The 13,807-nt window shown below is 45.8% G+C and overlaps 1 protein-coding gene across 1 annotated transcript in view; it reads left to right on the plus strand.

The window, feature by feature from the left end:
- LOC126100505 (uncharacterized) overlaps nt 1–13,807 on the plus strand; it is a 176,550-nt gene that overhangs the window by 49,299 nt on the left and 113,444 nt on the right. The window contains exon 3 of the mRNA XM_049911115.1: nt 4,582–4,754. Coding sequence (XP_049767072.1) covers nt 4,582–4,754 — 173 coding nt within the window. The remainder of the gene's footprint in view (nt 1–4,581; nt 4,755–13,807) is intronic.

The raw sequence follows: 13,807 nt of genomic DNA on the forward strand, positions 1-13,807 counted from the left end.
GCCAGGGTCTGGCACACCGCCGGCCGGAGTGGCCGTGCGGTTCTTGGCGCTACAGTCTGGAGCCGAGCGACCGATACGGTCGCAGGTTCGAATCCTGCCTCGGGCATGGATGTGTGTGATGTCCTTAGGTTAGTGACGTTTAATTAGTTTTAAGTTCTAGGCGACTGATGACCTTAGAAGTTAAGTCGCATAGTGCTCAGAGCCATTTGAACCATTTGACTGGCACACCTTCCTGCTCGGGAAGCAACGCATTAAACCGCGCGGCTATGCTACTGAGTACTTTAATTGTTTTGGAAACTGGCCATTCTTAAAGCAAAAAATACAAATTTGGCTAATTACAGAGCTAACATGTGCAGCACAGTACTTTAATATTCTGCTAGTTGTTCCATCACATCCACGAGAGTCCTTGGTCTTCAGTGACAAAAGTATTGACTCAGTCTCCCCCTTGCAGTATCACAGATAAATATTTCAGACATCAGTCTCGGAAAGGCATTTTCCAGGAGAGTTCTATGATCCCTTGTGGAAACTAAATTTTTATTTAATTCACCAGCAATGCTAAGAAAGTGATTGTTAAATGCGGTACATATATCTGACTTATCAGTAACAGAAATATTTTTACTACGAACTGAGTTTATATCGTCGACCTTGTCCTGCTGACCAGACACTTCCTTAGCGATGGACCATATTGTTTTAATTTTATCCTGTGAATCAGCTATTCTATTTGCATACCACATACTCTTGGCGTTCCTAATAACATTTTTAGCACCTTACAATACTGTTTGTAATGGGCTACTGTAGCTCGATTGTGACCACTTCTAAAATTTTGATATACACTCCTGGAAATTGAAATAAGAACACCGTGAATTCATTGTCCCAGGAAGGGGAAACTTTATTGACACATTCCTGGGGTCAGATACATCACATGATCACACTGACAGAACCACAGGCACATAGACACAGGCAACAGAGCATGCACAATGTCGGCACTAGTACAGTGTATATCCACCTTTCGCAGCAATGCAGGCTGCTATTCTCCCATGGAGACGATCGTAGAGATGCTGGATGTAGTCCTGTGGAACGGCTTGCCATGCCATTCCCACCGGGCGCCTCAGTTGGACCAGCGTTCGTGCTGGACGTGCAGACCGCGTGAGACGACGCTTCATCCAGTCCCAAACATGCTCAATGGGGGACAGGTCCGGAGATCTTGCTGGCCAGGGTAGTTGACTTACACCTTCTAGAGCACGTTGGGTGGCACGGGATACATGCGGACGTGCATTGTCCTGTTGGAACAGCAAGTTCCCATGGCGGGCTAGGAATGGTAGAACGATGGGTTCGATGACGGTTTGGATGTACCGTGCACTATTCAGTGTCCCCTCGACGATCACCAGTGGTGTACGGCCAGTGTAGGAGATCGCTCCCCACACCATGATGCCGGATGTTGGCCCTGTGTGCCTCGGTCGTATGCAGTCCTGATTGTGGCGCTCACCTGCACGGCGCCAAACACGCATACGACCATCATTGGCACCAAGGCAGAAGCGACTCTCATCGCTGAAGACGACACGTCTCCATTCGTCCCTCCATTCACGCCTGTCGCGACACCACTGGAGGCGGGCTGTACGATGTTGGGGCGTGAGCGGAAGACGGCCTAACGGTGTGCGGGACCGTAGCCCAGCTTCATGGAGACGGTTGCGAATGGTCCTCGCCGATACCCCAGGAGCAACAGTGTCCCTAATTTGCTGGGAAGTGGCGGTGCGGTCCCCTACGGCACTGCGTAGGATCCTACGGTCTTGGCGTGCATCCGTGCGTCGCTGCGGTCCGGTCCCAGGTCGACGGGCACGTGCACCTTCCGCCGACCACTGGCGACAACATCGATGTACTGTGGAGACCTCACGCCCCACGTGTTGAGCAATTCGGCGGTACGTCCACCCGGCCTCCCGCATGCCCACTATACGCCCTCGCTCAAAGTCCGTCAACTGCACATACGGTTCACGTCCACGCTGTCGCGGCATGCTACCAGTGTTAAAGACTGCGATGGAGCTCCGTATTCCACGGCAAACTGGCTGACACTAACGGCGGCGGTGCACAAATGCTGCGCAGCTAGCGCCATTCGACGGCCAACACCGCGGTTCCTGGTGTGTCCGCTGTGCCGTGCGTGTGATCATTGCTTGTACAGCCCTCTCGCAGTGTCCGGAGCAAGTATGGTGGGTCTGACACACCGGTGTCAATGTGTTCTATTTTCCATTTCCAGGAGTGTAATTCAAACTTTGTTCTACATGGTATCCTTATTGCATTAGTTAGTCATCTAGTCTTCCTTTTACTGCTAGTACCGTGTTTAGAACGTTTTAATGGAAAGCAACTTCCAAAGAGCATAAGAAATGTGGTAAGGAAAGCATTATATTTGTCATCTATTTTATTGGCCCTATAAAAATCCTGCCACACTTGTACCTTAACGAGGTTTAAAGGACACTGTGTTGCCATTGGATTAGCTTGTAATTATAAATAACATTTGTTTGAGTACAAAAGCATTTTAGTGTTAAAATTTGTGCGCGATGGTTTGAAAGGTCATTCACCCTTTTACTAACAGAATGTCCATCTAATAATGAAGAAGGAATATAAATACTGTCTATGGCTGTGCTACTATTCCCCTTCACCCTGGTTTGGAAAAACACAGTGTGCATCAGATCATATGAATTTAGGAGATCTTCTAGCGTCCTTTTTCTTGCACAGTCACATACAAAGTTAATATTGAAGTCACAATGTGTAACTAATTTTTGGTACTTCCTATAAATTGAACCAAGAGCCCTCTCTAGATTCATCAGAAATGTTTTGAAGTCAGAGTTAAGGGATCTACAAACAACAACAATTAGAAGTTTAGTTCCACAAAATTCAGCTTCCCATGGAGAACATTCAAATACCTGTTTATTGCAGTGCCATGATACGTCTACAGGCTCAAATTGAATTCTGTTTTTTACGTACGTGGCCCTTTTCCCACTCCCCAAAAAACCTCCATAAAAGCAGCCAGCTAATTTGTATCCTGGTAAAGGAAGCCTGTGAATTGTCAAATTATTTAATTGGTGTTCCAAAATACTAATAATGTCAGAGTCAACATCTATAAACATTTCACTAACTTTATCTCTAATAACTCCTGTATTTTGATGAAACATGCTAATGCCTTCACTACTTGGATACTTGACCTCCCTTGAAGATGGTTCCTTTGTTGGAGGGACTTCCTTTAAGTAAGGGTATCAGCTAACTTCACTCTAAAAAAAAAGGTGCAGGTTCAAAGCCACCAACTACTACAGGAACTTTCCCGTGAGTGGTCCGACCACCCACTACATTGTCACCTATAAGTTTTTCCAGCCTCCCCTCTCCATGCCTATTAAGGTGCAGTCAATGCCTAGTGAAACGCGATCTAGTACTAGACTCAATACGCACGACTGCAATGTGAGCCATGCTCCCCGTCATCAGCGCCTTGTCCAGCCCCATGTTAACATGCCTAGCAGTAGCGTTAAGATGAGGCCGATCATGACGCTGAAACAGTCGCAAGAAGACTATTTCCAGCTCCACCCACGTTCAGTGCCTGATCTTCTTTCGTAAAACTCCTACATAATTCTCTCACGTTAACAGTCACCTGAGCCAATCCTGTTCTATGCTTCACAATACTGGTGACCTGGACTTGAGTCGCCCAACACTTCCTGCAACTTCTAGCCCACATCTCTGCCATGCAAACTACCTAGCAGCGGAACCTTCTTTTTCCGGTAGAATTTGCAACTGAGGACTTCTGCATGATTCCTACACCTACATCTACAACAGGTTCCTCTCCATTAAACTCTAACAGTTGGTAAAATCTTTTGGTTACATACAAAGCAGAACTGCCTTAATATTTCCTCCTCTTAGCTGCCTTCTTACCAACTGTCAGTCCCCATCCCCCAGCGCCCTTACCCTCTTCAACTTATCTAGTTCCTCCTTTACATTTTGAAACTCCACCTGAAGGGCTCACATCTTACGCTCCTGCCCCTTTATCAGCTTATTTCCGCTCCAAATTCTGCATTTTAAGGAGAGGGTCTCGCGAGAATTCCCAGTGGCTTCCCCACTGCAATCCCCCAATGAAAATGCCTTGAACAAATATCTCACCGTAACCCACTACTCACAAACCTACGATAAAGCCCACACTTCTCACTCATGGTAAAATGTTAACAGTTACTAAAAAAAACTAAACCTGTGCGTTACCTAAGTTCGATTACAACAGTAGAACAATTTAAAGAACTAACAATTCCGTACATATATCTGACTTACCAATAACAGAAATATTTGCATAGGTATTATTGTATTTTAACAGCGACCAATTTCAGAAGTCTAGAATACCAATCACAATTTACGTCATAATAACTCTATCTAATATCTTGGATCATCTGTTAACGACCCGCGCACCCCTGTCAAAGAAAAACATAAAAATTTTCGGAAGCGGTAAACTGAGTTTAGCTTTCACTGTTCCGTTCTATAAACTACAAAAAAGTTTCAGAGTATAATTTTTACATCAAATTATACAGTAACTAAGCGTCTTTTTTTTTGAAAAAACAGGTTGAATGACACGGAGTGGAACGCGGAATCGCTGACAGCTGATCATGTACGGCGTCCCGTCCTCTCCCAGTTAGTGAACGCCGTTCAGCGCATCACAACTGCCATAGTCGCTAGCAGAAGATGTGATGACTATCAATACATCCATTTTGGAGCGGACACATCCAACAGAACGGGTAACTATGTTAAATGGAAATACTTTGTTGTCAAATAAAGTGTACCATAGTATGCTACTAAGAAAATCTTGTTTAAGGTAATAAGCAAGTCTACATCTACATCTACATCAACATCTATACTCCGCAAGCCACCTGACGGTGTGTGGCGGAGGGTAGCTTGAGTACCTCTATCGGTTCTCCCTTCTATTCCAGTCTCTTGTTGTTCGTGGAAAGAAAGACGTCGGTGCGCCTCTGTGTGGGCTCTAATCTCTCTGATTTTATCCTCATGGTCTCTTCGCGAGATATACGTCGGAGGGAGCAATATACTGCTTGACTCTTCGGTGAAGGTATGTTCTCGAAACTTCAACAAAAGCCCGTACCGAGCTACTGAGCGTCTCTCCTGCAGAGTCTTCCACTGGAGTGTATCTATCATCTCCGTAACGATTTTGCGATTACTAAATGATCCTGTAACGAAGCGCGCTGCTCTCCGTTGGATCTTCTCTATCTCTTCTATCCATCCTATCTGTTACGGATCCCACACTGCTGAGCAGTATTCAAGCAGTGGGCGAACAAGCGTACTGTAACCTACTTCCTTTGTTTTCGGATTGCATTTCGTTAGGATTCTTCCATTGAATCTCAGTCTGGCATCTGCTTTACCGACGATCGACTTTATATGATCCGTCCATTTTAAATCACTCCTAATGCATACTCCCAGATAATTTATGGAATTAACTGCTTCCAGTTGCTGACCTGCTATTTTGTAGCTAAGTGATAAGGGATCTATCTTTTTATGTATTCGCAGCACATTACACATGTCTACATTAAGATTCAATTGCCATTCCTTGCACCATGCGTCAATTCGCTGCAGATCCTCCTGCATTTCAGTACAATTTTCCATTGTACAACCTCTCGATATGCCACAGCATCGTCCGCAAAAAGCCTCAGTGAACTTCCGATGTCATCCACCAGGTCATTTATGTATATTGTGAATAGCAACGGTCCTACGACACTGCCCTGCGGCACACCTGAAATCACTCGTACTTCGGAAGACTTCTCTCCATTGAGAATGACATGCTGCGTTCTGTTATCTAGGAACTCTTCAATCCAATCACACAATTGGTCTGATAGTCTATATGCTCTTACTTTGTTCATTAAACGACTGTGGGGAACTGTACAGAACGCATTGCGGAAGGCAAGAAACACGGCAACTACCTGGGAACCCGTGTATATGGCCCTCTGAGTCTCGTGGACGAATAGCGCAAGCTGGGTTTGACACGACCGTCTTTTTCCAAACCCCAAGCTGATTCCTTCTGAGTAGATTTCTAGTCGATTATGGACTGTTTCGGAGCCGACAACGGTTTCGTAATCAAATACAGGATGGAGCAAATAAAAGCGGCCTGGACGAGTGGGTGCGACTGGACTTGAATGTATGCATGTAACAACTCGCCGTGACACGCATGCCACGTGTTGCTCGCCAAGTAATCCGCACCGATTCGAGCATAGTGCGAGCTGTGTCATTGTAAGTGGAGCAGTGCAAAGAGGGCTCCGGTACTCACAGTGGAGCAGCGGCTATGCGCTGTAGGAAATTACGTGACAGCAAAGTCGTAGAAACGGTGTGGCCAGTTGTTTGCCGTGAAGTTCAGTGGTGTCAAAGTGCTAATAAAGAGTGCCCGTGGAACTATTAGTCCGAAAATGGAGTCAGACAGGATCTCTTTCGAACAAGTCAAAATTCGTTCCGAAACATGCCCGCACACCAGAACATGTGGCTGCGGTTTACCAGAAAATGCTTCAGGGTCCTACCAAATCAACCCGACGCCTCTCGCAAAACACCACCATATCACATCGATCATGCGGGCGAATACTCCACATGCACCTGCACGTGTATCCCTACCGAGTCCTGTTGTTGATGCATCAAAAGCAGCAGATGCTCCTCAGCGCCTCCCGTTTTATGAGTGGGTGTTCACTGGGAAAACAATTAATGGCTTGGGCATGAATCTGTTCTTTTATGTCTGATGTAGCCTTGTTTCACCTGATTTGTTATGTCAACTCACGGAATCAAAGGTTCTGGGCAGTGGAGAATACCACTGCACGATCAGAAGGTTGGGGTTTGGTGTGCAGTGTCTGCACGCCGCATTATTGGTCCCGTCTTTTTTCTTCAGACGCTGGCTTCTGCGCGTTAGATAGCCCACATTTTGGAGCCGTTTGTGGGAGCATTAACGGAGGAGGGAAAGACCTCCAGTTACCTCCAACAGGATGGAGCAACTGCCCACGCAATCGGCCGAACCTCGGAGCACATTTACACAGTCTTCACGCCTGACAGAGTTGTTAGAAGAGGTCAATGTCGTCGCTGCCGTAGCTGGCCACATAGGTCACGTGATCTGTCAGTGTGCCATTACTTTGTGTGGGGAACCCTCGAGCCTAAGGTGTATCGCAATAGCTCTTCTTCAAGAACTGCAACAGACCATTCCGGATGCGACTGCAGCAATTCCAGCAATCCAGCTTCGATCCGCCTTCACCAATTTGCTGACTGTTATATTCTCCAACAGTTTATTGAACGTAAGTTCTTCTACAATACGATAGCTGGCTGTACAATAGATGTAGACGTCCGTCGATCTAGCCGGAGATGTGGTTCCTCTCGGTCGGCTGGTACTTTGATCGGCGGTGCAGCACAGCGGCTTGTGTGATATCTTCTCGGAGACTCTGCTATAGCGGTTGCCATTAGCAGCGGACGAAGACTGGTCTGCCTTCGACCGGACGGGCCTATATAGTGAGCTGGAGCCAATAGAAACCCGGCGTAGGAATCCGTGGCCGGATGTGTCCCGGCGACCTCTGCAAGGAAAGGTTCCTCTTAATCGACTGGAATCTTCGGCGTGTTTACCTGATGTCTTCGCCTGTTTGGCTGTTGGTTTGTTTCCCTCGTAGCGTGGCTGTTATGCGTGCTGCCTGCCATTTAGGGGAACCCGATGGCAGACCGTACAATGACCATGGCCGAAAAGAGCCAAGACTTGAATGATCGTCACTTTCAACCTTTGCTATAGTGTAGTTAGCACTGTATTTCCTCTCCTCTGCTGTATTTCCTTGCGCCCTTGAACTTGTTCTCTGGGACACTTTTATATGCCTCAACCTGTACATAGGAAGCAACAAACTTAGAACAAATAATAACAAAATTACAAGAAAAATCAGTATGTGCTGGCAACCAGATTGCACTTATGGAGTCTGTTAAGCCTCATAATGAACGTGAACACTGGGAACGAATTCAGTTGAAGCATCGTATTAGCATATCAGACACCAAACTATTAACATCCCATGAAACCACACCGACATACAGTACATTAAACTGCCTCTAGATCTCATCTATTTTCTGGAAGGCGGAGAGGTTATCAGTTTCTACAGGTGCACCAAATCCAGCTGAAGTCTATCACTAGATTACATGGAGTTACCAGACGGTGGTGATATTGCCTGCTATTTTTCAGAGGGCACTACCATAGGTTTTCTGTGCGAAATATATCGTGTGGTTTAGTATACCAGTTGAGGTGCAATATGACACCAAAGTATTTCTCAAGCTGGAAACGTATAAATACAGCCTTGTAAAATAGCAGTTGTATCGGGAGATGAAAGTGTTAATGGGATACTCAGCATGATTATATTAAATATTTGAAACCCTGATATAATCTAGACAGCACTAAGGACCAGTTTAAGACCCAAGCAATACAAATTGCTGCTTGGGATGCCAACAAGAAAGGGAGACATCCAAGTCAAAGCTATAAGATTTCTGTAGATGACGAAACGTAGTAAAAAGCGGCCACTAGTGGTGCCAACATGAGGGAGGTACCAGATGCACTGTAGATCCTAGATCTCTGCAAGAGAAGTTTTACAATGAGATGTGCTCACTAGAGTCGGCAAGTTGAGAGATAGGCTAGACGTGTCACACATGCAAGATGCCTGTACATGATGTATCACAATTAGAAGCGGGCACTGGTTGTCCCAAGTTAAGAGAGGTGACTGAAGCACGCCAGATATAAGATTCCTGTGTTTCACATACCACATTCAGAGGCGGCCACTACGCGCGGCGATTTGATGGACGTGTCAGATGTACCACAGATGTAAGATCTCTGTACAAGATGTATCTCTGTTAGAAGTGGCCACTAGGTGCGGCAAGTTGATAAATGCAGCAGATGCTCCTGAGATGAAAGATCTCTGCATGTGACATATTCTTATTAGATGCCAGATGTGCTAAACATGTGCGATCTCTGCTTGTGACGTATCATAATTAGAAGGAGCCACTTAGGTTGCCAAGTTGTGAGAGGAACCAGAGGTGCCCCAGATCAATATATCCGTTCGTGAGGTATCACAATTAGAAGCAGCCACTACGCATGGCATGTAGACAGACGCGCCACATGCGACACAGATGCAAGATCACTGTAGATAATGTATCACAGAAGTTGCCACTAATTTTGGCAATTTGAGGGATGTGCCAGATGAACCACAGATGTAAGATTTACGTTCGAGACGTATCACAATTGGTAGTGGCTACAGATGTAAGATTTCTGTATGTGATATAACACAATTGGAAGCGGCTACTACAGTTTGTCAGATTGACACAGGTTCGAGATAAGTCACAGGTGTTACATTTCTGTACAAAACAAATTGCAATCAGAAATGACCACTTGAGGTGCCAAGTTGAGAGAGGTGCCAGATATGGTAGAGATGCAAGAGTTCTATTTACACACAAAAAAGTTTTGTATCACCTCGGTTCCGAGAGTGTCGGAACCTGTACAGAAAATTGGAAAAGTGATCAACATAAACATCATTTCTGCCATTTTTATTGCTCATGAAAAATACACATTGCATTTTGTACCAACGTACAGCGAGACCTTCAGAAGTGGTGGCCCAGAATGCTGTACACACCGGTGCCTCTAGCATCCAGTAGCAGGTTCCTTTGCATTGATACATGGCTGTATTCGTCGTGGCGTACTAACCACAAGTTGATCAAGGCACTGTTGATCCAGATTGCCCCACTCCTCAACGGCGATTCGACGTAGATTCCTCAGTGGTTGGTGGGTCACGTCGTCCATAAACAGCCCTTTTCAATCGATCCCAGGCATGTTCGATAGTTTTCATGTCTGGAAAACATGGTGGCCACTCTAGTCGAACGATGTCGTTATCCTGAAGGGAATCATTCACAACATGTGCACGATGGGGGTGCGAATTGTTGTCCATGAAGACGAATTCCTCGCCAATATGCTGCCGATATGGTTGCACTATCGGTCGGAGGATAGCAATCACGTATCGTACAGCCGTTACGGCGCCTTCGATGACAACCATCGGTGAAGAGAACGTGATGCCAACACCGAGCGGTCCATTCGGTATGTTGTTGGGACCATCTGTACCGCGCTGCATGGTGTCTTGGTTACAAAGATGGACCTCTCCATGGACGTCGGGACTGAAGTTGCGCATCATGCAGCCTATTGCGCACTTTTTGAGTCGTAACACGACGTCCTGTGGTTGCACGAAAAGCATTACTCAACATCGTGGCGTTGCTGTCAGGGTTCCTCCGAGACATAATCCGTAGGTAGGGGTCATCCACTGCAATAGTAGCCATTGGGCGACCTGAGCGAGGCATTCATCGACATTTCGTGTTTCTCTGTATCTCCTCCATGTCCGAACAACATCCTTTGGTTCACTCCGAGACACCTGTTGAGAGCCCTTCCTAGCACAAAGTAACAATGCGGACGCCATCCAACCGCGCTATCGACCGTCTAGGCATGGTTGAACTACACACGACACGAGCCGTGTACCTCTATCCTCGTGGAATGACTGGAACTGATAGGCTGTCAGACCCACTCAGTCTAACAGGCGTTGCTCAAGCACGGATGTTTACATCTTTGGGCGGCTTAGTAACTTCTCTAAACAGTCAAAGGTACTATGTCTGTTTTACAATATCCACAGTCTACGTCTATCTTCAGGATATCTGGGAACCGTGGTGATGCAAAACTTTTTCTGATGTGTGTATGTTGTATCAAGTTTACAAGTGGTCACTGGAGGTTTAAAATTGACAGACAACACAGATGCGCCACAGGATTGACATTTATGTTTAGAAGTTTTGAACATGGCTGCGTGGTTGGCGGCCGTTTACAAAATAAAATTAAAGCAATAATAGCCCTCGGTCGCCAAAGTAAGTGTAATTTCTCTACCAGTATGCGATAGGCATAACCTTAAGAAAGTGTGAGCAACCGGTAAATAAATTAAATTTCTTTTATGTAACTACATCTACATCTACATACATACTCCACAATCCACCATACGTTGCGTGGCGGAGGGTACCTCGTACCACAACTAGCATCTTCTCTCCTTGTTCCACTCCCAAACCTAACGAGGGAAAAACGACTGCCTATATGCCTCTGTACGAGCCCTAATCTCTCCTATCTTATCTTTGTGGTCTTTCCGCGAAATGTAAATTGGCGGCAGTAAAATTGTAGTGCAGTCACCCTCAAATGCTGGTTCTCTAAATTTCGTCAGTAGCGATTCACGAAAAGAACCCCTCCTTTCCTCCAGAGACTCCCACCCGAGTTCCTGAAGCTTTTCCGTAACGCTCGCATGATGATCAAACCTACCAGTAACAAATCTAGCAGCCCGCCTCTGAATTGCTTCTATGTCCTCCCTCAATCCTATGTGATAGGGATCCCAAACGCTCGAGCAGTACTCAAGAATAGGTCGTATTAGTGTTTTATAAGCGGTCTCCTTTACAGATGAACCACCTCTTCCCAAAATCCGCCTTCCCCACAACTGCCATTACAAGCTTGTTCCACTTCATATCGCTTTTGCAATGTTACGCCCAAATATTTAATCGACGTGACTGTGTCAAGCGCTACACTACTAATGGAGTGTTCAAACATTACAGGATTCTTTTCCCTATTAATCTGCATTAATTTACATTTATCTATATTTAGAGTTAGCTGCCATTCTTTACACCAATCACAAATCCTGTCCAAGTCGTATCCTCCTACAGTCACTCAACGACGACACCTTCCCATACAGCACAGCATCATCAGCAAACAGCCGCACATTGCTATCCACCCTATCCAAAAGATCATTTATGTAGATAGAAAACAACAGCAGACCTACCACACTTTCCTGGGGCACTCCAGATGGTACCCTCACCTCCGATGAACACTCACCATCGAGGACAACGTACTTGGTTCTAGTACTTAAGAAGTCTTCGAGCCAGTCACATACTTGGGAACCAATCCCATATGCTCGTACCTTAGTCAGGAGTCTGCAGTGGGGCACCGAGTCAAACGCTTTCCGGAAGTCAAGGAATATGGCGTCCGTCTGATACCCTTTATCCATGGTTCGCTAGATATCATGTGAAAAAAGGGCGAGTTGCGTTTCGCAGGAGCGATGCTTTCTAAAGTCGTCCTGATGCATGGACAGCAACTTATCTGTCTCAAGGAAATTCATTATATTCGAACAGAATATGTTTGAGAATCCTGCAACAAACCGATGTTAAGGATATTGGTCTATTATTTTGAGGATACGTCTCTCTACCCTTCTTATATACAGGCGTCACCTACGCTTTTTTCCAGTCGCTTGGGACTTTACGTTGGGCAAGAGAAGTAAGGAGCCAATGCAGTACAGTACTCTCTGTAAAACTGAATTGGAATCCCATCAGGACCTGGCGATTTATTTATTTTCAACCCATTCAGCTGCTTCACAACCCCAGGGATGTCTATCACTATGTCCTCCATACGGGAATCTGAACGAGACTCAAACGGCTGTATGTTTGTACGATCCTCCCGAGTGAAAGATTTCTCAAATGCTAAATTTAAAATTTCAGCTTTCGTTTTGCTGTCTTCCGTTGCCAGGCCAGACTGATCAGTGAGTGACTGGATGGAAGCCTTCGGCCCGCTTACCGATTTTACGTAAGACCAAAATTTCCTTGGGTTTTCAGCAAGTTCTTTGGCTAAGGTATGACGGTGGTAGTGGTTGAATGCTTCGCGCATCGCTCTTTTTACAGCAGCACGAATCTCTACTAACTTTTTCCTGTTCTCATTCTCCCGATCTTTCTTGTACTGCTAACTAATTCGTTATATTTGTACATGACGTATTACATTTAGTTGCGGTTACTACGGTCGGCAAGGTTAGATATGTGGTAGATGCGCCACAGATGAAAGACGCCTGTATGTGATGTATCACAATCAGAAGCCGCAAAAAGTGGCGATAAACTGAGAGAGCTGCTAGCAGTGCCATAGATCTACTATTTCTGCATATGAAGTATCACATTTAGACGCGGCCACCAATACTGCCAAATTGAGAGATTTGTCAGATGTCCCGTAACTGTATGGTCCCTATTCATGGCATATCACAATTAGGAGCAGCGAGTTAGGGCTCGAAGTTGAGAGAAGACCCAGATGCGCCACAGATACAATACTTCCATAGATGACTGTTCACATTTAGTAGCAAATTGCTGTGGCCGGCTAGTTTAGATATGTGCCAGCTGTGCCAAATAGGTAAGAGCTCTGTACATGATGCATCGAAATTACAAGCGGGTAATGGTTGTGTCTTGTTTAGAGGACTGCCAGAAGCGCCACAGATGTAAGATTTCTGCATATGACAAATCACATTTAGATGCAGTCACTAGGCACGGCAAGTTGAAAGGAGTGCCACAGGTCACAGGTGCCACAAATGTGAGATATCTGTACAAGATGTATCACTATTAGCTACGTCCACTAGGTGCAGCAAGATGAGGGATGCGTCAGATTTTTCAGACATGTAAGATGCGTGTACGCGACACATCACTGCTAGAAGCGACCACAATGGTCGCCAAGTTGAGTGAGGCAGGACACGCATCTCAGGACATGACGTATCACAATTAGAGTGGGGCCCTACTATAGTTCAATTCTTTTATCTTGGTAGGTCGCGCATGCCCGCCCAGACGAGGGAGACTGCTGCATTGCGAGTTGCAAACGACGCACGCGCCAAGAGAAGCAGTGCCATAGTATAGTATAGTACGCAAACTTACGTTTAGGGGGGAGCGCGCAGTTCATGAAGTAAAGCCACCACGGCCGCATTAA

Source organism: Schistocerca cancellata, chromosome 9, assembly GCF_023864275.1.
Source record: "Schistocerca cancellata isolate TAMUIC-IGC-003103 chromosome 9, iqSchCanc2.1, whole genome shotgun sequence".
Classification (NCBI taxonomy): Eukaryota; Metazoa; Arthropoda; class Insecta; order Orthoptera; family Acrididae; genus Schistocerca; species Schistocerca cancellata.